Source organism: Lissotriton vulgaris, chromosome 7, assembly GCF_964263255.1.
Source record: "Lissotriton vulgaris chromosome 7, aLisVul1.2, whole genome shotgun sequence".
NCBI classification, from domain to species: domain Eukaryota; kingdom Metazoa; phylum Chordata; class Amphibia; order Caudata; family Salamandridae; genus Lissotriton; species Lissotriton vulgaris.
This window is the reverse complement of record NC_141695.1, coordinates 470,615,239-470,637,572: the sequence shown is the minus strand read 5'-3', so window position 1 is coordinate 470,637,572 and position 22,334 is coordinate 470,615,239. Positions and strand designations below refer to the sequence as shown.

The 22,334-nt window shown below is 46.7% G+C and overlaps 1 protein-coding gene across 2 annotated transcripts in view; it reads left to right on the top strand.

Moving 5' to 3' along the window:
• Window positions 1-19,806, top strand: part of LOC147701894 (histo-blood group ABO system transferase-like) — a 790,021-nt gene extending 770,215 nt beyond the window's left edge. For both annotated transcript variants that reach the window (XM_086930523.1, XM_086930522.1), the window contains exon 9: window positions 14,681-19,806. In XM_086930523.1, coding sequence (XP_086786649.1) covers window positions 14,681-15,347 — 667 coding nt within the window. In that variant the 3' untranslated portion in view covers window positions 15,348-19,806. The remainder of the gene's footprint in view (window positions 1-14,680) is intronic.
• The last annotated feature ends 2,528 nt before the right edge of the window (window positions 19,807-22,334 follow it).

Sequence of the window (22,334 nt, the reverse complement as noted above, 5' to 3'; positions counted from 1 at the left end):
GATATTCATGTAAGGAATGCTACAGGTCTGACGTGTTACGCCTTCAAAAAGAACTGAAAGTAAAAGGGACCTGCAGTGCATTCTGGGATACTGTGAAGTTCTGGAAAGTTCTCTTAAAGGCACAGTGTCCTGTTTTGAGCCACATAATGGCAGCCTATGGGGCTTGTCTGTCCATGTCTTCCTCTCTATCATTCCAGAGGGTTTTTGCTGCTGAGGCAAGGGAAATCTGGACAGACTTTGCTGTTTGTAGATTTTTGGTGGAATTTCTAGTTGAAGTACTGGACAGTGTAGCCTGGTTATAGGCTGCAATATCAGTCCTTAATTCTCTCTTAAGTGTCTGTGCAGTTCTGCATTTTTCGACACTTTAAGAAATTATTTTTGATTGCTCCGCGGTCCATGCACATAGGCGGGACTATTCACTAGATTATGACTAGAACAGAGATACCCCTACTACAGAACTGGAGTTACAGGACAGAAACTACTCCTTCTCCTACAGCATGTGGAGGAGAACCTTTCCCATAATGTAACATTTACCAAAAGCGACTACCCTCAAGCTATAAAGTCTATTTCATAAAAAGGGCAAGTCTCTATCTATCAAGGACCTAGACATAACAAAGATAGAGAAACGTACCTTGTGTTATTCCTAAAAATACTCGCCTCTGAGTGTCTCGTATCTCATGTATACATTTTAAAACATGGATACAAGAAGAATATTATTAAAATTATCTCTAAACCAATCGCATCACCTATACATACTCAGCCGTGTAGAATATCAGGGTCTACCTGTTAAACAAAACAGCCAAACGGCGGCCACCCCCTGTTTCCACAAGAGGGATTAAAATGCCCCCTCACATTCCCGGAACCCTTCTCATAGACAGAATTATACCACGGAATATAAGTCTGCCCCTCGTGTCCCGACACTCACTGGAGATCCCATAAATTAACTTTGTAACTAAGCCTTCACCACGCCATCTCGCAATGGATCTTACTTTCCTTCTTTTTTTCTTCAAAACGCACAGGGACCGCACCTCCGGTTTAGAAACACGGGTAGGAAGGAATTTATTTATTTATTTATTGTCATTTTTAAAGCGCGGCGAATACCCGTAGGCGTCTCGGCGCTAGCTGAGGGCATAGGTCAACATCCAGGAGAACCAGCGGAACCTTCCTAACTATTGGTCAAACAACCACGTCTTGAGTTGTTTACGGAATATTAGCAGGGATGGGCTAGTCTTGATGTAAGAGGGTAGGGAATTCCAGAGTTTTGGGGCGGCAACCAGAAAGCGTCTGTCGCCCCAGGTGACTGTTCTAGTGCGTGGTACTACTAGATGATTGTGATGGGTGGAGCGGAGAGCACGCGTTGGTATGTAACGTACAAGATTGTGTTTAAGAAAGGGGGGGCCTGATTGTTTAGTGCCTTGTAGACAATGCACAGCGATTTAAACTTAATTCGACTGCGTTTCGGGAGCCAATGAAGTTTCCTGATGGTGTTGGAGACAGGTGCAAATTTGGGGAGTCCCGAAAGCAGCCGGGCTGCTGCGTTTTGAATTGACTGCATCTTGTTTGTCACTCGATTTTGGGCATGTAAGTAGAGGGCGTTGCAATAATCCAAGGCGGACAACACCAATGAACTGATCAAAGTTTTCCTGACTGAATCCGGTAGAAAAGGTAGAATTTTCCTTATCATTTTAAGTTTCATGTGGGCCATGGCTGCAATTTTATTGGCATGCGCCATGAAGTTAAGACCCACATCGAATGTGACTCCAAGATTCCTGACTTTAATGGCTGGGCTAGGAGGCGTTCCGAAAGATATAGGCCACCAAACTGATGACCAGCCAGGAGAAAGGTGACCAAAAATGGCCACTTCGGTCTTTTCTGAATTAAGCTTCAGACAATTGGTGGCCATCCAGTCACCTATGGCCACCATCCCCCTTGTGAAGCGGGAGGCCACCTCATCACCATTCCCCTTAATGGCCAATACCAATTGGGTGTCATCGGCATAGGAGGTTAGGCTCATCCCAAATGCTTTGATGACAATAGCAAGGTCCGACACATAGATATTAAACAGTGTCGGACTTAGGGATGAGCCTTGCGGAACCCCACACGGAAGCGACACCTTAGAGGATTGGTATGGTCCTAAGGATACCGCCTGCGTTCTATTAGCCAGAAATGACACAAGTAGATCCAGCGCCGTTTTCTGGACCCCCATCCTTCCGACACGGTTGGCCAAGATCTTGTGGTCGACCGTGTCAAAGGCCGCCGAGAGGTCCAGCATGACCAGAACTGCTGTCCCCCCCTGATCCCGTATGGCTCTGATGTCATCAGCCGCTTTCAGGAGGGCGGTTTCCGTGCCATGGCATTTACGGAATCCGAACTGGGTGTTATCGAGCAGCTGATATTGCTCTACAAAGTCCAACAGCTGCTGATTCATGGCTTTTTCTACGACTTTGGCCAAGAATGGGAGACTGGCAATTGGCCTGTAGTTTTTTAGGTCGTCTTTATTAAGGCTGGCTTTTTTTAGTAAAGGTTTTACCAGCGTATGTTTCAGGGAGTCGGGAAAAATCCCGGAACTAAACATGACGTTACAGACCGAGGTGATGGCCGGAATCAATGTGTCCATAACTGGGGCAAGAACTTTAAGCGGACAGGGATCCAGTGCTGAGCCGGATTTGATTCTAGAGATAATGATCTTCGTCTGATCCATAGAGAGGTCGGTAAAGCGTGTCAACGTATTCTCCATTGGGGGAAGGGAGTAGGACTGATGACCAGATTGAGTGTTCAGGGAAAAAGCCTGATAAATGTCATTTACTTTCGTAAAGAAGAAATTAGATAGGGCATCGCAAAGATGTTGTGAGGGGGGAGGTGTGAGATCCTGCATGCTGCCAGAGAGGAGCTTAGTGATGTTAAATAACTCTTTGCTTGAGTTTTTTGCCTTATTAATTTGTTCGGAGTAATAAGTTCTTTTCGCCTCTGCAATCATCTGTTTATATCGGGCGAGTGATTCCTTATATATTGTTTTGCTCTCGATGTCGTAAAGCTTTCGCCAATGTCTTTCCCTCTGTTTATTAAGTTGTTTCTGCTTTTTTAATTCCTCGGAGAACCACGGTGCACTAGGGGAAGTTCGATTCCGGGAGATAGTTTTTACGGGAACTAACTGGTGTGTGGCCTGATTAAGCCAATTATTGAACTGATTTGTCGCAAGAATGGGGTCATCTGACAACGAAGGCAGTGTTCTATCCAGCAGTGATTTCAATTCTCCCTTATTTATGTCGCTCCAAGCCTTCACCGTTTTGGGGGTATGGTCAAGGAGTCTAGTCTTAGGGCTGGCAGGAATGACTAGCTTGCTTAAAATGGCATGGTGATCCGTCCATGGCATGGGGAGAACAGCTGAGATATGTAGCGTCTTAATATTGGTGAATATGCCGTCCAAAGTATGACCAGCCTCGTGAGTAGGAGCAGAAATCAGTTGTTGCAAACCCAACGTTTCCATGTCAGCCATAAGACATGTAGTGTCGACGTCACTGCCTGATTCAAGGTGGAAGTTAAAATCCCCTAGCACCGAAAAAGAGTCTTCAAGTGCTATGGATTCTAGTATCGACCCCAAACTGAGTAAAAAAGGGGCACAAGCTCCTGGTGGACGATATATCAGCACACCTTTAAAGTTGAAAAGGGCGGTGAAGTTAATACTGAACATGATCGCTTCACATGAAGTGGATGGTATAGGGGAGGTCCTGATCGGCAAATTATCTTTGGTGATAATAGCAAGCCCACCTCCCCGTTGGCCTATTCTGTCCTGCTTATGTATCATGTACCCATTCGGGACTGCTATGACCAAATCTGGGTCGGATGCCCCATCTGTCCAGGTTTCCGTAATAAACAGTGCGTCCAGGTCTAAGTCTAATATTAGGTCTGCGATTTCCTGCCTATGTCTACACATGGAGCGGGCATTAATAAGCGCTAAATGGAAAGTAGCAGCGGAGGAGGACACAGTCATGGAAGAGTTGATTTTAGAGTTAAGAATCGGTATCCTAGAAGTGCACTGCGGGCAAATCAAGAGAGAGGGCGCATGACAGTAAGTATGTGGGTCATATTTGTGACAACATTTACTTCCTGAAGAACGAAGTGCTCTTAACGATGAAGGCGCATAGACCAGTCTTGATAATTGGGCAGGGGGTGTGGCAGGAGGCAGGGATCTGGCACGGACGGGCGCAGACGGGCTGGACTTTGGCGCAACTTCGGCGCGCATCCGGCGCGCCCGCTGCGCCGTCTGGTATTGGTGCACATTTATAGGCGGATGAGGAGGGTAGGAGGCAGCCAGCGACTAGAGCGCTGCCCTGCCTTCCTCCAAGATGGCGGCCGTCTATCGCCCCAGCACCTGAATCGGCTGGGCGAGAGAGAAGGGCATCAGAAAGGCAGAGGTAAGCACATTTAAATGCATCCCCCTCCATCACACGTGACTGCCTGAATGTCAATCGCATATTTTTCAATATGTATCAAAAAAGTTGGTGCCCACATACGTAAATTGGGAACGCCATCTTTAAGTGGTTACAAATCCTATACAGCTAACTTTTATGTGGAATAATATTCTGCAAGATCATGAAAGTTCTTTAAAAGTTCCTTCTCCTTTCCTTGGCAATGAAGAGATCACTGCAGGTCAACGCAGCAAACAGCACGCTGGCAGAGGGGCAGTCCAAACTCCTGCAGCTTCCTTGGTTCTTCTCCTTAGCAAAGTTTCGTCTTGTTTTCCCAGAAGTGATCTAAAGTCCGGGGGTATGGGCCCCAATATCTATACTAGCACATCCTTTGTCTCTGAAGGCAGATAGTGTCTGTACCTTGTCCAAACCAGTTCTGTGCAGTCTTGGAGCACTTTGTTTACAAGACTCTTTCTCTTGTCAGGATGGGCCAGGGTCCTCAGACACACCACAGGAGGTGAAGCCAACATTGTGGCAGGCCGGCACAGCCCTATTCAGACCCAGGTGCTACTCCTCCTACCACTCTACATGCAGATGGGTCTATTCAGCCCTGTGCTGACTCTCCCTGTCCCCTGGAGCCTCCACAGCCCCAGTCACTCACAAACCAGACAAGGAATACACAACCTAGCAGAGGCAGGCTTGGATGGTTAGGCAAGAAAATACCTACTTTCTAAAAGTGCTATTTTCAGAAACAGAATGTTAAAACCAACGTCACTAAAATATGTATTTTATCATTCTGAGTTCAGGCATACTAAAGTCAAATTTCTACCATGTTCCCAGGGTCAGGTAAGATTATAACATGTTATAATCAAACTACCCATTCTGGCCTATGGGGACAGGTAGCCTTGCAATAGTGAAAAACGAAAATGGCTGTAATTCACTCTCAGGACATGCTACACACATCAGGGCATGTCCTACCTTTTACATACAATGCACCCTGCCCTTGGGCCTACCTTAGGGGTGACTAATATGTAGAAAAGGGAAGGTTTAGGGACTGGTAAGTGGGTGCACTTACCACGTCGACATGGGAGTACCAGACTGCAAACAGGCTCTGCAATGGCAGGCCTGAGACACACTTTACAGGCTGCTTCCGTAAGTGGCACAACCAGTGCGGCAAACCCACCAGCAGCATTTGATTTACAGGCCCTGGGCACACATGGTGCACTGCACTAGGGTCTGACAAGTATAGCAAACAACCCAATCATGGAGTCACTAATCAATACATTAGTTTAACATAGGGAGCACTTGCACTGTGGCACTGAATAGCACACAGTGCCCAAAGCATCTAAACCAGCAAATCAGATCTGTGTGCAGACACGCCTTGGAGATCTTTGACCTCCTTGTTACGGAACAACCATTATGTTTGATGCTAACAGAAACATGGTTGGGCGAATCATCCAATCCGGATATCTTGACGGCCATTCCACCAGAGTATAATATCTTCCGCCAGGATAGATTGAAGGGGAGGGGAGGGGGGGTGTCTCTTATCGTGAATAAGAGGGCTGTTTGTTCTATCATCCCGACGGAAACTATCACAGGTTCTGAGTCTTTGGCATTCTCCATTACTCTGGCTCCTCATCAAAATCTCATAGGGTTGCTGGTCTATAGACCCCCTGGTCCGACGGGATCTTTTTTTGATGATCTTCAGGCACCGGTGGCAGGGCTAGCTTTGAGGGCAGAGCACTGTGTGTTGGCCGGAGATTTCAACTTCCATATGGATGAGGGCGAGGATCCAGATGTGATTAAGCTTTTTGATATCACGGCTCCCCTTGGTCTGTAGCCTTTTCTTTCTGGCCCCACACATGACAAGGGCCACACTCTGGATCAGGTCTTCTCCACCGCCCCAGTAGAGGACATAGAGCTGGTCCCGGTGCTCTGGTCCGACCATAAGCTGGCGAGGTTCTGTATACGGGGCAGGGATAAACTGTCTAGCACTGAGCCCAGATCACAGGGATCTGTTTCTAGAGCACTCCATCGTGTGACTCCTGAGATGCTAGCTCCGGCCTTTCTGGACCATCCGTGTACCCTCTCAGGTGACTTTGAGCAGGATGTGGACTCCTTGCAGCTGTGGCTGACTGATAGGCTGAACGACTTAGCCCCTGTATCGGCGTCTCGGGCTATCTCTAAGCGGGTTTCTGCTCCGTGATTCACAGAAGCACTGTTTGCCTCCCGCCGCCAGTGCAAGGTGGCGGAGAGGGCCTGGCGGTCTCAGTACGATCCGATGGCCAGACTTGCTTATAGGACTGCAAATAAAGCCTATCACTGTGATATCCTTCGCGAGAAAAATGACTATTTATCGAGGAGGTTTGAGGCAGCCTCCAATTCTTGCAAGGAGATCTTTACTGTTGTGAGGGAGTTTATAACCCCTAGATCTAACCTTTCTCAAACCGCTCCCTCTGAGTCATGGGCTTGTGACCTCGCAAAGTTTTTTACAGACAAAATCAAACTGATCCAGGACTCTTTCCCTGGGAGGCCAGTTGAAGTTCATCCCAACAGTGGGGTTGGGTCAGTTCCATCGCCCACCCCGGATTCTGCCCTGTTTGTCTTCCCGCCTATCTCTCCTTCCACATCATTGGCACTTTTGGCAAATCTTAAATCAGGGTCGCCGCTAGACCCCTGCCTGGCCAAATTTTTGGCGAGGATGGCGGAGGTGGTAAATCCACTGGTTAATCCACTCTTGAACCGCTCTTTGAGGGAGGGGATGGTCCCGCAGGCTTGGAGGCAGGCAATGGTGATCCCCCTCCTCAAAAAGCCGGGCTTAGACCCCGAGATGTTGGCCAATTACAGGCCTATATCGCTCCTTCCAGCGTTGGCAAAAATTACGGAAAAGCACGTACATAGCGTGCTATCTGTCTTTCTGGAGACTAACGATCTGCTGCACCCCTCTCAATCCGGCTTCCGGCCTAATTTGAGCACTGAGACGGCGCTTTTAGAAGTGTCTGAGGCCATTAAGGAGGTTCTGGACTATGGAGGCAAAGCCATGCTTGTCATGCTTGATCTGTCGGCGGCCTTCGACACCGTCCCCCATGAGGGGCTCCTCGCCAGACTCTATAACATCGGTCTGAGGGGGACGGTGTTCAGCTGGTTTACATCTTTCTTAGCTGGCCGCCGACAAACGGTCTGGGTCCCCCCTTGCTCCGCTGAGATGCCGCCACTGGGAGTCGGAGTTCCGCAGGGTTCTGTGTTGAGCCCGACCCTTTTTAACATTTTCATGACCCCTTTGGCGGCACTGGCGGAGTCTTTTGGGGCCCAGATCGTTTCCTACGCCGATGACACCCAGCTTCTCTTCACGTGTAGGAAAGGTGAGGACTTCGATGGAGAGAGCATCCGGGATTGTCTCGGGGCGGTTTTCAACTGGTTTCAGCAGAACAGCCTTAAATGTAACTCTGACAAGTCGGAGGTGCTGTTCTTTGGCTGTACCTCAGACCCTGATTGGCAGGCATGGTGGCCGACTGATGTTTCCTCCTGCTCAGGCATCCCAGGTGGCAAAAAACCTGGGAGTTAAGATCGACAACAGTCTGACGATGAGATCTCAGATCCTTGCCCTCATGGGCACATGTTTTGGCATTCTAAGGATGCTACGGAAGTTTCTCCCTCTGCTCACTGAAGAGCATAGGAAGATCACGGTGCAGGCTCTGATTGGCTCCAGATTGGATTATGCCAACGTTCTTATTTGGGTCTCCCGGATTATCTTGTGCAGCGACTACAGGTCGTGCAGAATTCTGCGGCGCATGCCATTTTTGGCCTCCGCAGGCGAGCCAGAGTGTCCGGCCTTTTACAGTCACTCCATTGGCTGCCTATCCGGCAGCGGATAGTTTTTAAGGCGCTGACCCTGGCCCATAAAGCGCTCTTCGGTGTGGGAGCAAACTATCTCCAACGCAGAGTTGCTTTCTATCGCCCTACCAGAGCTCTATGTTCTGATTCTCTGTCTCTTGCGGTGGTCCCTCGAGTTAGGAAGGCCCTTTAGTGTGAGGGCGCCCCAGCTCTGGAACACTCTGCCACTGGCCTTACGCAGTACCTCTAATCTGCTGTCTTTTAGGAAAGGCTTAAAAACTTGGCTTTTTACCCTCTAGTTATGTTATCTTGCTCTTCTGAATGTCTTCTTCTGCTATGTTTTCTTTTTATGAGCTGCCAATATAAAGCGCCGGGACACTCTGTTGGAGTAGCCGTGCGCTATAGAAATTAAATTTAACATAATATAACATAACATCAAAAACAGAAGAGGCAATCATTAAAAAAATGGAAGGGAGACGCACGCCAATGATACCAGATCTAACAATGTTTTTATGTCTTATCTTTGTCTTTGCATTCCTCTGTCTTTTTGTGTACGTGTATCATAGATTATACCATTGATAAACCGGGAGATATCAACAATCCTGAAGAAGGTGGTCTCTACAGTGTGTTACCCCTTCCGAAACGCATGATGCTTTTTGTATGTAGACACTAGATTACTTGGATAACTGGCATTTATTGAAACAAGTTCATGAAAAATATCTTAACTGTGACGGATAATCCCGAAGTTACTGGTGACTCTATACAATTAAATGAATTATTTCTGTCTACTGTTTTCTCACGTTTGTATGTATTATGTTTTGAAATTGTAGAAAAAGTTTTTTTATTCTTGTCACATATGTGGATTTACAAAATATGCAAAGATTTTCAAAATATTTTTAACATGATTGTCTTAATTTAGGCATAAATGCATCAAGCAAATTTGCGCTCACAATCACTGCGAAACAGCAATTGCGATCGCAAAATCCACTTACGCAATACATCAAGTGGAAAAGCAACAATTAGCGAATTCACAAAACTAAGAATCACAAAACCCGTAGAAACCCTAATTGCGATTCCTTAAAAGCGAATCTCCACATATTCTGCGAATTAAATAGCGAAATCGCATTCAAATTGCAAATTAGCAAACAAATTGCTATCCACATGCATCAGCAATCGCAAATAGCGAAAACACCATAATTCGCCAAATAAGAGTCACAATTTAAGGAGAAGCTAAACCAGGTGGTAACCACGAAGTCAAAGTGGAAAAAAAAATCTTTGGAAATAACAAACAGGTGTTGGCTAAATCAAACACACTTAAGGAGACTCATTAGGAGCATGAGGAAAGTCACAATGGCAGGTCTATACATCGTGGCAAGGCGGCTGGGGCTCCAGGCTGCAGCCCAGAACAGACGCAGGATCCATGAACGCATCTACCGGCTGCGGATTACACTACATGGACAGACTGAAGATGAGATCTACTCCAAATACAGGCTTAAAGGGGCAATGATCCTGCAGCTCATCACAGACCTTGAGCCCCTGATGCAGCACCCAACATGGAAGACCAATGCCGTGCCCACCCACGTCTAGATCCTGTGCTGCCTGCACCTCCTGGCCTCCGGCAGCTTCCAGTGGATAGTCGCAGTTACAGGGGGTGTATCCCAGAGTACACTTTCACGCTGCCTACAGAGTTTCCTGGACGCCATGCTGAGCCGGATTCATCACAACATCACCTTCCCAACAACCGAACAGGACTTAATGCAAACTAAACAGGACTTCTATCAAACTGCCCATTTCCCCCATGTAATTGGCTGCATCGACTGCACCCACATACACATCTGTCCACCAACAGAGATCGAAAACATGTACCGGAACCGCAAGTCATATCACTCCCTCAACATTCAGGTGGTCTGCAATGCGAAGACCATCATTACTGACATTGTGGCACAATACCCAGGGAGCACGCATTATTCATTTATCTTCCGGCACAGCGGCATACACACCCGCTTGGTCAGGGGTGAATTTGGTGAGGGACATCTCCGAGGTAAGTACACATGCCCACATACAGTATGTTAAGACCATGTTGTCGCGCATAACAGGCACTGACCCTCTGCTCCTCCCTTCAGGTGACAGCGCCTACACCCTCCGTGAATACCTCCTCACCCCATACCTCAACCCATCAACACCACAGGAACGGAGGTACAATGGTGCGCATATACACACCAGAAATGTGATTGAGCGAACATTTGGCATGTTAAAGAGTAGACTCCGCATCCTCCACAAGAATGGCGGGGCCCTCAAATACCGGCCCGAGATCTGCTACCGCATCGTGGCCGTGTGCGCCATGCTGCACAACATTGCCACCAAGCGGAGGATACCTGTTGAGGTGTCTGGTAGTGAGTCGGAGGGGGACGACCTGCCACCTGCACATGTGCATCATGCACACGGGGAGAATCCTGTTGAAGGTCACAGGCACCGCGCGCACATCACACAGAACTATTTCTAGTGCATCCATACCCCTCACACAACACTGCACTCATGCAAGCCACATCAATGATTGACATGTGAATGATTTGTTGTCAAAATAAAGCTTTTGTTTATTACACAAAGTCTCAATGTGCTTCCATCAGCAACAAATAAGGGTACAGCTTTTAAACATCCAAGGTCATGTAACCTGAGCTGGTGTGCATGGTTGCCTCACCACAGCACAGCCTGAAATGTAATGAAACTAGGGCCTCCTGCCACTCGCACCCTGTTGCCTCTCACCCTCCACGTTAGGCTGGTTCTGTTGGGATGCAGTGTTGGGCCGGGCACTGCGCCTCCTGTCTGTTTGCACCGGCACAGACAGGCTGCTGAGGCCAGATGCCTCTTCGCTGGCATCATCCTCCACCCCTTGCATTGGTATAGTCTGCCGCCTGTTGGTGCTCCACAGCTTTGGTGACCTGCTCCAGGGCCCTTGCTACGTCAGCACAGCATTGGACCATCTAAATTTGCATAGCCAATGATCTTCGTGAGAGCTGGGATGTGGCATTCCCGATCAGGTGATTGGAACGGGTGTAGGCTGACAGCCGTGTGAGCAGCTGCCTGTGGCGTCTGTAGGTGACCTCCTGCTGCGCTATCATCAGCTGGTTGCTCTCTTTCACGGACGTGGTCAGTTCCTGCGCACTCTCTGTGAGGAGACTGATGTTGCGTGCTGTTTTGTATAGCTCCAGCTGCATTGCTGCCATGTGCTGCACCTGTTTGCTGTGCACACGCAGCATCTGAGCCTCAATGCCCAGGCTCACGTTGTGTGCATGTTGCTCCATGGCTGCTGTGGTGGGCACGGAGAGCTGCCTTGACCTGCTGCGGGCGTGGGCCGGCACACTTGCTGTGATTCGTGTCTGCCTCCTGGGTGGGGGTGGGGTCTGCTCCACTTCCATATGTGCCGAGACGTGATGTTGTGCTCCGCATGTAGCTGCAGGGGTGGCCCTGGGTATCGGTGCAGGTGCAGGCTGCCTCTCCCCCTCCATCTCTTCAGGTGTCTCCGCGATGTGGAGGATGTCACTGTCGGACGTGTCAGTATCCGCAGCACCTGTGATGTGGAAGAGTGCATGATTACTGGTATAATTCAGGCACCTGGGATGTTGCAACATGCACGCAGGCTCGCTATTTGTTAATGTCTGCACTCCCTGGCTGGCTTTAGGGGTCTGTGTATCTTGACTATTCTGGCTGTGTGTGGCTATCAAGGCACATTTACACACTACAGATTCCACAATGCGTTTGGGAGAAGCAGGGCCTGGAATACGGTGGTCACAAATATGGATTGCACTGGGGGCATGGGCATTGTTAGGGTACAGGGTTCCAGTAGCATGCCTCTTACCTTGAGTTTGGTGTGCAGTTGCGTAACACCCACGCAGGCTTCAGGGTGTATAGTGTCCTCCACTAAGTCCTCCATGGGGGTGTTTTCAGGGACTGTGGAGGGTCCCCCTCCCGTACTCCTTGTCTCCCCCAGTCTATCAGCTATCCGCTTCTTGGCACGGCTTCGGAGGTCGTACCACCTCTTTTTTAAATCATCGATGGACCGGTGGGTGACTCCCACCGCATTCACCCTTGCCTTGATGCGCACCCAGATGCGCCTCATGGATGCCTCGGGCACTTTCAGGGACAGCTTCCCGAACAGTTGATCGTGGTCCCTGCTCACTCCTTCAATCAGGTACTCAAGTTCTTTTTCACTGAACTTGAGTTTGCGCTTGCGGGGTTTTGCACTTGGTCCTGCAGCTTCCTGGGACATTGTGGTTTGATTTCCACTCCTGTATGGGCACTGCAGGGTGTGGCTCCTGGAGGTCAGTGCTCTGCCTCCTCCTGTATCCAGCTCTGTGGTAGTGGTAGTGATGTCGTCATTGGGTTACAAATGCGACTTTCCGTTGCGATTTCGGTATTTGCAAAATCGGTAATTGCGGATTCGCAATTAGGGGGTTGGAAACAGCAGACTGCGATTTTGTAGGGATTTTTGCGAAGTCGCATTTGGCGATTGCGGGTGGGTGCGATTCCCAGATATTTTGCGATTTGGATGATGCATCCCATTCTGCGATTTCTAAATAGCGATTCGTTATTTTTTGTTATTTAGGATTCGCAGAATGGATGCTTGATGCATCTATTCCGTAGTTGGTTTTATCATATGAAATACATTTTTGACATATATATTTTGAGATTCGATACATTTATGTTCTGATGATGCAGGTTGTACAAATTTATGGTGTGTTTGAGGCCAAAAGAGGATACTTGTTTTTTTACTTATGTCTGTTTGGTGCTCTACCTCGTTTGGTGTTAAGAGCCCCTCTCATTTGTTGAGACCACCCACAGAGTGGGCCTGGAATTATGGCTTCTGGCCTATAGTATGTAGTCTAACAGCAGCAGTTTGAACCCTGCTGCACAGATCTATCAAGCAGGTCAGTGATTATTTTAAAATAATAAAGTCACTCCTAAGCACACCTTGCTGCCCACAAAGTAGGATGCATAAAATTTAGGAGTGGTACATGTGTGACATTATAAATTGCAGATTCTCCTAGTGGCAGGGCCCAAATTTACATTGTCACTTGTCAGACTTTAAATGGCACATAAGAAACATCAAAGTATAGATTATATACTTTAATCTGTAAGTTTTGTGTATTTACAAAATATACAAAGATGTTCTATTTTTTTAACATGATTATGTATTATTTTAGTTGTTTTTATCATATGAAATACATTTTTGACATATATAGTTTGAGATTCGATACATTTATGTTCTGATGATGCGGGTTGCACAAATTGTATGGTTGTAATTGTATGGTGTGATTGAGGCCAAAAGAGAATACTTGTTTTTGACCCACTCTGTTGGTGGAATAATAGGGGCTGAAGTCCACATGTGGCATCACACTTCAAGGCCATGGGTTAATTTCCTATACCGTACACTAGGGACTTGTAGGCAATTTAAAACCGTCATTTAGAGATAAGGCAATTTATGTTTAAAGGGGAGCACAAGCTCTCTATTCCTGTTTAACAGTGTGCACAGAGCTCTAAATCCAGCAAAAATAGGTTTCAGAAAATAGTGAATAATCTGTAGTTATCATGCATGGTAAGGCAAATGCCCTGCTCTAGCACTATACTGTTGAGAGGTGAATCACTTGTGCTGTTTTGAATCTCTTAGTGCAGTTGATGAATAAGTAACTTGTAGAAGACCATTAAGTGATCAGGCATCATGTTCATTTACTTAAAGACTAGAACACCCCACATTCTAAAGAAGCTCAGCTCCATACATGTGCACTTTTGTACATTATCCAACCCCATAGTTAGTGGAGCAATGCCTTTGCTGTCTTAGGGCCAATTACGAGGCTAGTGGTCCTCGGACCACCAGACTTGTGGTGGGGCGGCAGTGGTGGTCTTCTGACTGCCATATAACCACCTTGCTGGTTGTGCCGCCCTGGGACCCCGACGGTCCAGAGGCATCAATATGATTGGCGGGACCACTGTGGTCCCACCAAGTGTATTACGACTTTCCTCACCGCCACTGATTTCATGGAGGTCTTTCCTCCATCAAAACAGTGGTGGTGAGGAAAGATTACACGCCTCACTCCATGTGGATGCACCCAGGGGAGCCCAACATGTGCCCCCCTGTGTGCAGTACATACCGTCCTGGAACTTTCTTTGATGTTCCCATTGCGGGGCCTATTTTATAAGCACCGCCATCGGAACGGCAAAGGAAACTCTAGACAATGACTAAAAAAGTCATCATATGGTGTGCGGTGGCGGGGCGATCCTGCCACCGCACCATCAAACTCATAATCGAGCCCTTCATATTTTCTGTCAATGTCATTGTTAGTGGTATACAGTGTGATGGCCAAACTGAAAATAGAAGAATACTTTGGAGCATGCCACTCTCTGTTTCTGTGTCTAACACGCTTGTAACTCTTTTTTTCCAGGTATTGGAAGCTACTAAAAAGATTCTTGGAATCTGCAGATAAGTTCTTCATGGTGGGACACAAGGTCATTTACTATGTTTACACAGATCAGCCAGAGAAAGTGGAGTGCATCACAACACATACCGATCGGAAGTGTAAAGTTTGCAAAACGTCATCATATGACTCTAGGATTCGAGTTTTCATGAAGAGGATGGAAATTTTACAACTCGACATCAAGTCGAAGGTCATCGATGTGCAATATTTAGTTTGTGCCGATGTAGACCTGGTCTTTCATAATGATGTGGGAGTGGAAATTCTTGGTGACCTTGTCGCCACAGTGCACCCAGATTATTACAAAAATGGACGAGATGGCCTTGTGTACGAGAGGAGGGAATCTTCCCAAGCCTATATTCCAGGAAATGAAGGAGATTTCTATTATCAGGCTAATTTCTTTGCCGGCACAATACAGGAAATGTATCGTCTGACAAAAAAATGTGACGATGCCATTAAAACTGATGACTCCAAAGGTATCATTGCAGTTAATCATGATGAAAGTCATTTTAATAAATATTTGTTATACCATAAGCCTACAAAGCTTCTCTCTCCAGAATATATATGGCGAAGGGACCTCCCTGTGAAACCAGAAATAAAAACAATAAGAATTATTCACGGAGATAAAAACTTATAAAGACTTTGTTTCCTCCAAAATAGAATCATTTTATGGAGTCAGATAGGCAAAGTAACCAGTTCAAAAATATTTTTGTCTGATCAAAACCAAAAACAACTCAAAATGTAGCTTTCAGAATGCTCTACATATACTTTCTTTATTAGGGCTAGGACGGGAAGTATGGCGCAATCCAATATTCAACAGTGGCGATTTGTTCATTGGGGAGAGAAACAAACCTCCGTTTAACAAACCCTGATCCTGACTCCAAATTATGAACACATTACAAGTAACTTGATCAAGGACATGTAAAATGGAGGTAAACTGCTACAGCACAGCTGGCAAACAGCAATAAGGTTCAGGCAAGGAACAGCTTGGATCGCTAAGACATTTACTGTAAACTGTGTCAATGCTCGTGTGTCAATGCACCACAATTCACTACAGATAATGACATACTAGTTGGACCAGTACGATAGAAAATGTATGTAACAATATGGAGTGAGGAGTGTACCAACATAAGCTACGTGACAATATTTGAAGCATTTATCTTCGAACCAATGCAACTGCTTTATCTCTCAGGACCTGGAGATGCTTGTTATGAGTATATGATTTACTTCACATCAAGGTAAAGGCTAGCATTCCCAGGAAGTTGCTGGAGTGCTGACAGAACGGCATGTGCCTTAGGAACAAGTAAACTTACTAGTAGTAAAATTACACACATGGTTTGTGAATACCAAAAAGTAGTAAAGTGATGAAAGTTACATGGATTACCTCAATTCCCCAGATATTCATAAATCAGTATCATATGAGAGGGGCCCTCCTAAATTGAGTCTTCTACCGAATCTAATAGAGGCACTCCAATCTTCCTAATAGATTCTCACCCATCTATTTTTATGTGGCACACTTCATCATCAAGTCCTCACCCGGTGTACATGTCTAAACCAGGTGGCCTCAATCCTTCTCTTGGGGAGAGCACTTGGATACGATTGGGGAGTTGAATCTCAGGACTGGGAACAGATTAAAATGTCTGCAGGTGTCCTTCAGAGAACTTTATTGCATTACTATTGGGGAACCTTTGGCATGTTTAGAATGTTCAGAAGTTACGGGTCACAAATAGGTAGTCAGCATGCCCTCTGATGCAAGTTTGGTACAAGGACTGCTCAATCGTAATGACCAATGGGGCAAAATAGGAACCCTTTACCAAAGTAAGACACTGGGGAGTGCCTGGTTGAAAATAAGCACAAACATCCATAATCTTGTAAACACTGAGCATATAGCATGAGAGTGTGCATGGTAAAAATGTATAGATGTTTGGGCTATCTGCCCTTCTAACCAAAACGTTTTATACATTCGGGAGAAAGAGGTTTGTGTATGAGAATCAACATTCCCCTTTTTCTGTAGGCCAATACAATGTCTTGGGTGAGGGGCTCCCTTTGTTATTGGAACCGGCATGAATGATCCTTCCATTCCAGTCCCTAAAACTTTTGTCACCCTACTCTAGTGTAAGTTGAGTCTCTTGCAAGAGGGCTGTGTCTGAGTACTCATGGCAGATGGATCTAAGCACTTTGTTGTGAAATATGTGAAGCCATTTACATTTAGAGATGTTACCTTTAACGGCAAGGCATGTGTAAAACAAGCGGTCTGGGTCAAATAGTCTAGGGAGGCTCCTGTGTTTCGAAAGGAGTATAACAAAAGTGTAATGAGTTCAATTACTGCTACCAACAGGTGTTCGATTTAGGAAAGTGAGTTCTGTGTAGGGGCCCATGATTTTCTCCGGCAAATGCCCCAGCCTCGGGCATACTTCATTTTAAAAAGCGCTAGTGCGCTCCACTTTCTTGGGGGCATAATTTGTTCTACAGAGCCCAGGTAGCTCCAACGTTTGGCAACATTATTTTCAGAGCCAGATGGCTCCAACGTTTTAAGAATTATTTACTGAGCCCCAAGTGGCTCCAACAAAGGGGGACACATTTGTCCTGAGGGCCAGTGAGAGCCCATGCTGCATTTTTGCTTTCACAGCTGCCCAGCAAGTAGTGGGCAGCTGCACAGTTTAGGTTCTTCTTTATTTCAGGGGACATGTCTTTTTACTCCAGGAGTGAGACGCACTCCTTTGCCCCATCCCTACCTTGGCCTGCACAGCTGCAAAGCACTTACTGTCAGCTGCAACATTTAGACCCTTCATTGAAGATTCCCAGCTGCCCAGCAAGTAGTGGGCAGCTGCCACGTTTAGGTTTGCGCCAAGTGCACCCCCCGTGGCCGTCGCTGCATTGGCAGCGCATCCTGACTTTTCTGGACAGAAGGTATTTGAGCCCCTTATAGATGGCCAGTTGGCCCAGGGGACTATTAGGTTTGTAGGGCGCAAGGCCCTAGTGTACTTTTTATAGGTGCTAGGAAATGTAATGTTTGTAGTGTGATTTATGCACCTTGATTTATGCTTATAGATGTGATGTTATGCTTACTAGGTTTTACCTACTGTCTTATGTTTTCGACTGTGGTCTAGGTTTAATTTATTCCCTACTGCAGGTTATGTTACTAAGTTTATTTCCTAATGCAAGTAATGTTTAGGAGTTGTGGTCTACTAGATTTAGGCTTATGAGGTTGGCGCAGAATAGAGTTCTCGCCTTATGTGCTACTGTGCCTGTTCTTTGATGTAATTATGTACGCGAGGAGCTGGTATGCTCGATGGGGCTGCAGAATGGGAGGGCTCCCTGATTATTGCAGAATGACTCTGGAGACGCCACGCCAGACCTGACACTCACCCCTCTGAAGACATGCGGACACTGGCCCTGTCCTCCTGCTGCTTCACGGCCTAGATTACACCCCGTATGCTTTGTGAATTTTGGTGACCGACTGATCTTAACACCAAGGTCTCAGCACCCCTGCCTGACCTCAAGTTGGCAGCCTCAGTTGGTCTCTCCACGATGCTCTAATGCTCCCGGACAATAGAACTGGTCAGCGTCCTGAGCTTAACCACATCCCTCACCTGACATTGATCCTGCTCTCCCTCCTGGACATGTACTCTGAACCTTCCCTCGATCGTAGAGACCCTGTTATTTGTCTGATGTCCAGTGGAGCTACCTGTTAGCTGAAGAGGAGATGGGTTGTGGGTTCCCCCTCGGCCGTCATCTACCTAGCGGATTTTGGGCAGACTTTCCTTCATCTCTCTGTCGTTTCCCTCTCCTACCCTTTCACCCCACCCTTTCCCCCTCTACCCTCCCTTCTTCTCGCCCTCTTCCCCTTTAATGTTTTTCTGTTGAGACCTAGCCATTTGATCGATGCCCAGTGGAGCTACCTGATGGCTGAAGAGGAGACGGGCCGAGGATTCCCCCTCGGCCGTCACCTACCCAGCCGGACCTTGGACAAACTTTACCTTTGTCTCTCTGCTGTATCTATACACTACCCCTTTTTCCCTCACCCCTTTTCCATTCCTCATCCCATTTTCCTTTTCTTCTATGCTCTTAAAAAGTTTTTTCTGGTATCTTTTGTAACTATTTTCCCCTAGTCTCTACATCCTGTCTTTCTCCTACCACTTTACCCTATCCCCTTACCCTTCCTGCTCCATTCCCTTGTCCCCTATGTTCTTTAAATGCTTTTCTAGATTCTAGATACTTATGTAACTTTTAACTGATGTAATTTGCAACATTATTGTCACTCATGTAAAGCGCTCTGATTCCATCGGGTCTAGCCAGCGCTATATAATAACTCATTAATTAAATTTGTTCCCATTTAGTACTCTTTCTCCCTTTGTCTACCTCCCTAGCTCCTAGCTCCTATCCACACTCTCCCCTGAATCTCTCACCTTGCCTGCTAGTCTGCCTAGCCCCCTGTCCTTGTGCCATTTGATTAAGCACTCCTTCTCCCCTTGTTGGGGAAAGATCCAATATTTATACTGTGGAGTCTCAGCATACCCGCTGAGATAGCCCACTGTGCCAAGGGGGGCACTCACAGCTGAGGTATAGTATGGCACCCCTTGCCAAAGCACTCCCTCTCCCCTTTTTGGGGAAGGATCCAGTATGTAAGCCTTGGAGTCTCAGAGACCCTCTGAGAGAGTCCACTGCATAAAAGGGTGCCTCCCGCAACAGAGATAGGGAAGTGATACCACTTCCCCTGGGATCACAGCTTACTGGACTTTGGATGTTGCTTTGACTCGTCTACCGGTTTGTGTCCCCATCGCCCTTCCCCTCCTCTTTCCATGCAATGTCCTTCACCCTCCCCTCCTCTTTCCCGCCTTCATTACCTGTCTACTTCCCCAGCTCCTTCCCCCCTCCCCTGAATCTTTCCCCTTGCTTGCTTTTCCCCTTTCGTATTTGTGCTTATTGTTTATCTTGACCTTACAAGTAACTATATTGCCATGCTCTAATAACTGTGTAACCTCTGTAATGATGTAACCTGTAAATATGATCTGATGCTCATGTAAAGTGCTCTGATACCTCCGGGTCGAGCCAGTGCTATATAAAACCTTTAAAATAAAAAAAATAAAAATAAATCGTAGTGTTAATGTAGGCAAAATTGTTTTTTATGTATCTGGGGGCTGGCAAGTCTCGCAGTCCTGTAGAAGTTCTGCATGTTGTAGTTATAATAAGGGTCAAGGGAGACTGGAGAGCTGGAGGGAAAGTTAGAGTATAGTGTCTGGGATTGTGTGTTGCTGTTAACACCGAGCCTAGAAAGCTCTGTACAGCACAGGTATAACTTCTTTCACTACGTTTCAGTGGTACTGTTAAAACCAGTGGTAGTAGGACTTCTGAGCAACACGCCAGATTATCTGTGTTCAAGCAGCTGCACGAATATTCTCCCCAAAAAGGAGTGGGGGAGGTTGAGCTCAGTACTGGAGCTGTCTAAATAATGGCATGATGGGAAGGCTTATAGAACAGAGGAACTAACAGACACTTTGACTTTGGGCCACAGCTTGCAATTATTTTATGTTCTTCATATTTGGCAAAAGTTCTCCTTTTCACAGGAGAGTAAAACAGTCTGTAGACAGTAGAGAAAGAGCTTCTTGAAAGTAGGTTTGGACTTGCAATAGTGATGGTTAACTCAGAAAGTCTCGCTATCAAATGGGGCTGTACTATTACAACTTTTGTGAGAAATGGTAGCAGATGTGAGAAGATACGTGTTGGAAGTAGAGGTGTATTCTCCATAGATTGCTTCTTGAAAATTCACACTTCAGTCAGAGGATTTTGTGACTTTTATTTGGTACCAGCCAGAAGACCTCTTCTGGTGGCTTCTCTTGTTTCTGTTCACCGTCACACCGGGCCATATCACCAAGGAAAACCTAGGACCATATCGGACAGATGCACAATTAAATGTCAACTTAATCTCTTAAATCATCCAATGGACTTGGTTCCCTTGACTCCAAGGCTGTATGAAGCCCAGGGATTGCTGTGATAGTGCACACGTGGGTGAACTTCACATTGCTTCTGCAAGGCCCAAAGGTTAGTGCACCTGTAGTTGTCAAACACTCCTTTATCTGGTAACCTAGGTTCAAGAGCAAGTCCATAAGGAGACTTTCTACACAATGCTTTGCGCCGGGAAACTAAAAAGCAGCTGGGTGGAGCCTGTCAACTTGCTCCTGCTGCAACTGACACAAATGTCGGAAAAAATAAAGCTAGATGTAATTAGTTGGTAAAGATATAGAGAGTTAATTACGTGATAGTCCAGTCTACAAAGTTGATCTTAAATACTAGACAGGAACAGTTTGTATGACATGGGATGAGTACAACTGGCGGATCGAAAAGTATCCTCACACAGAACGAAGACGCCTAATTACGCTTAGAGCTAAAAAAAACTGGGAAAGTTGAAAAAGTGCCTAAGGAAAAAATAGTAATGGATAGAAAGGTCAGAAAGTATTAATCAGACAAATTAATTGATTTGGATTCCAGTCGAATAATAATTATTAACAGTTATGTGGCTCAATCAATCAATCAGGGAATTTTAAAATGCGCTAATCACCAGTGAGGGCCTCAAGGCGCGGGGCTGGAGGTGCAGCTCCAGGTTATTCGAAAAGTCAGGTCTTGAGTCTGTACCTGAAGGTGTGCAGAGTAGGAGAGCTTCTTATGTTGACTGGGAGCTCGTTCCAGGCCTTGGCGGCGATGTAGGAGAAAGCTCTTCCACCTGCTCTGTTTCCTCAGATGCACGGGGTTTCTGCTAGGGCGAGGTCGGCTGAGTGGAGGTTTCTTTTGGGTACGTGGAAAAATAGTCTTTCGTTGAGGTATTTGGGGCCGAGGTTGTGGAAGGATTTGTAGGCGTGGGTGAGTAGCTTGAAGGTTGCTCTCTTCCCGACGGGGAGCCAGTTGAGGTCTAGCAGGTATTGGGTCATGTGCTGATGTTGTGGGGTGCTGAGGACGAGTCTGGCCCACTCTTCTGGATGGTCTGGAGTTTGTGTAGCAGGGACTCGTTGATTCCAGCGTAGAGGGCGATTCCGTAGTCGAGTCTGCTGGTTATGAGTGCGTGGGTTTCGTCTTTCTGGCTTCGGGTGGGATCCACTTGAAGGTTTGCGGAGGATGCAGAGGGATTTGAAGCAGTTGGAGGCGACAGCATTGATTTGGCGTGCCATGGTGAGGGAGTTGTCAAGGATGATGCTGAGGTTCCGGGCATGGTCAGTAGGGGTGGGTGGATTTTTGAGGGCAGGTGTTGTCCCAAGCGATGGGGGAGGGTCCAAGGATGAGGACCTCGGTCTTCTCCGAGTTGAGCTTTAGGCAGCTGTTGCTCATCCAGGCTGCGACATCTTTTATTCCTTCCTGGAAGCTGAGTCTGGTGTCTTCAGGGTTCTCCGTGAGGGAGAGGATGAGCTTGGTGTTGTCGGCGTAGGATACTATGCTGAGTCCATGCTGTCTGACAATGGCGGAGAGGGGGGCAAATAAAATACATTAAAGGCAAAAACAACAATAATAAGTGGTGCACAGCTGTGAAAATAAGGATTCAAGCATTGACTGGGTGGGAAAGAAGAATGGATGGGAGATGATAGTAAATTGATGACAAAAACAACAACATTACGTGGAGCAGGGCTGTACATGC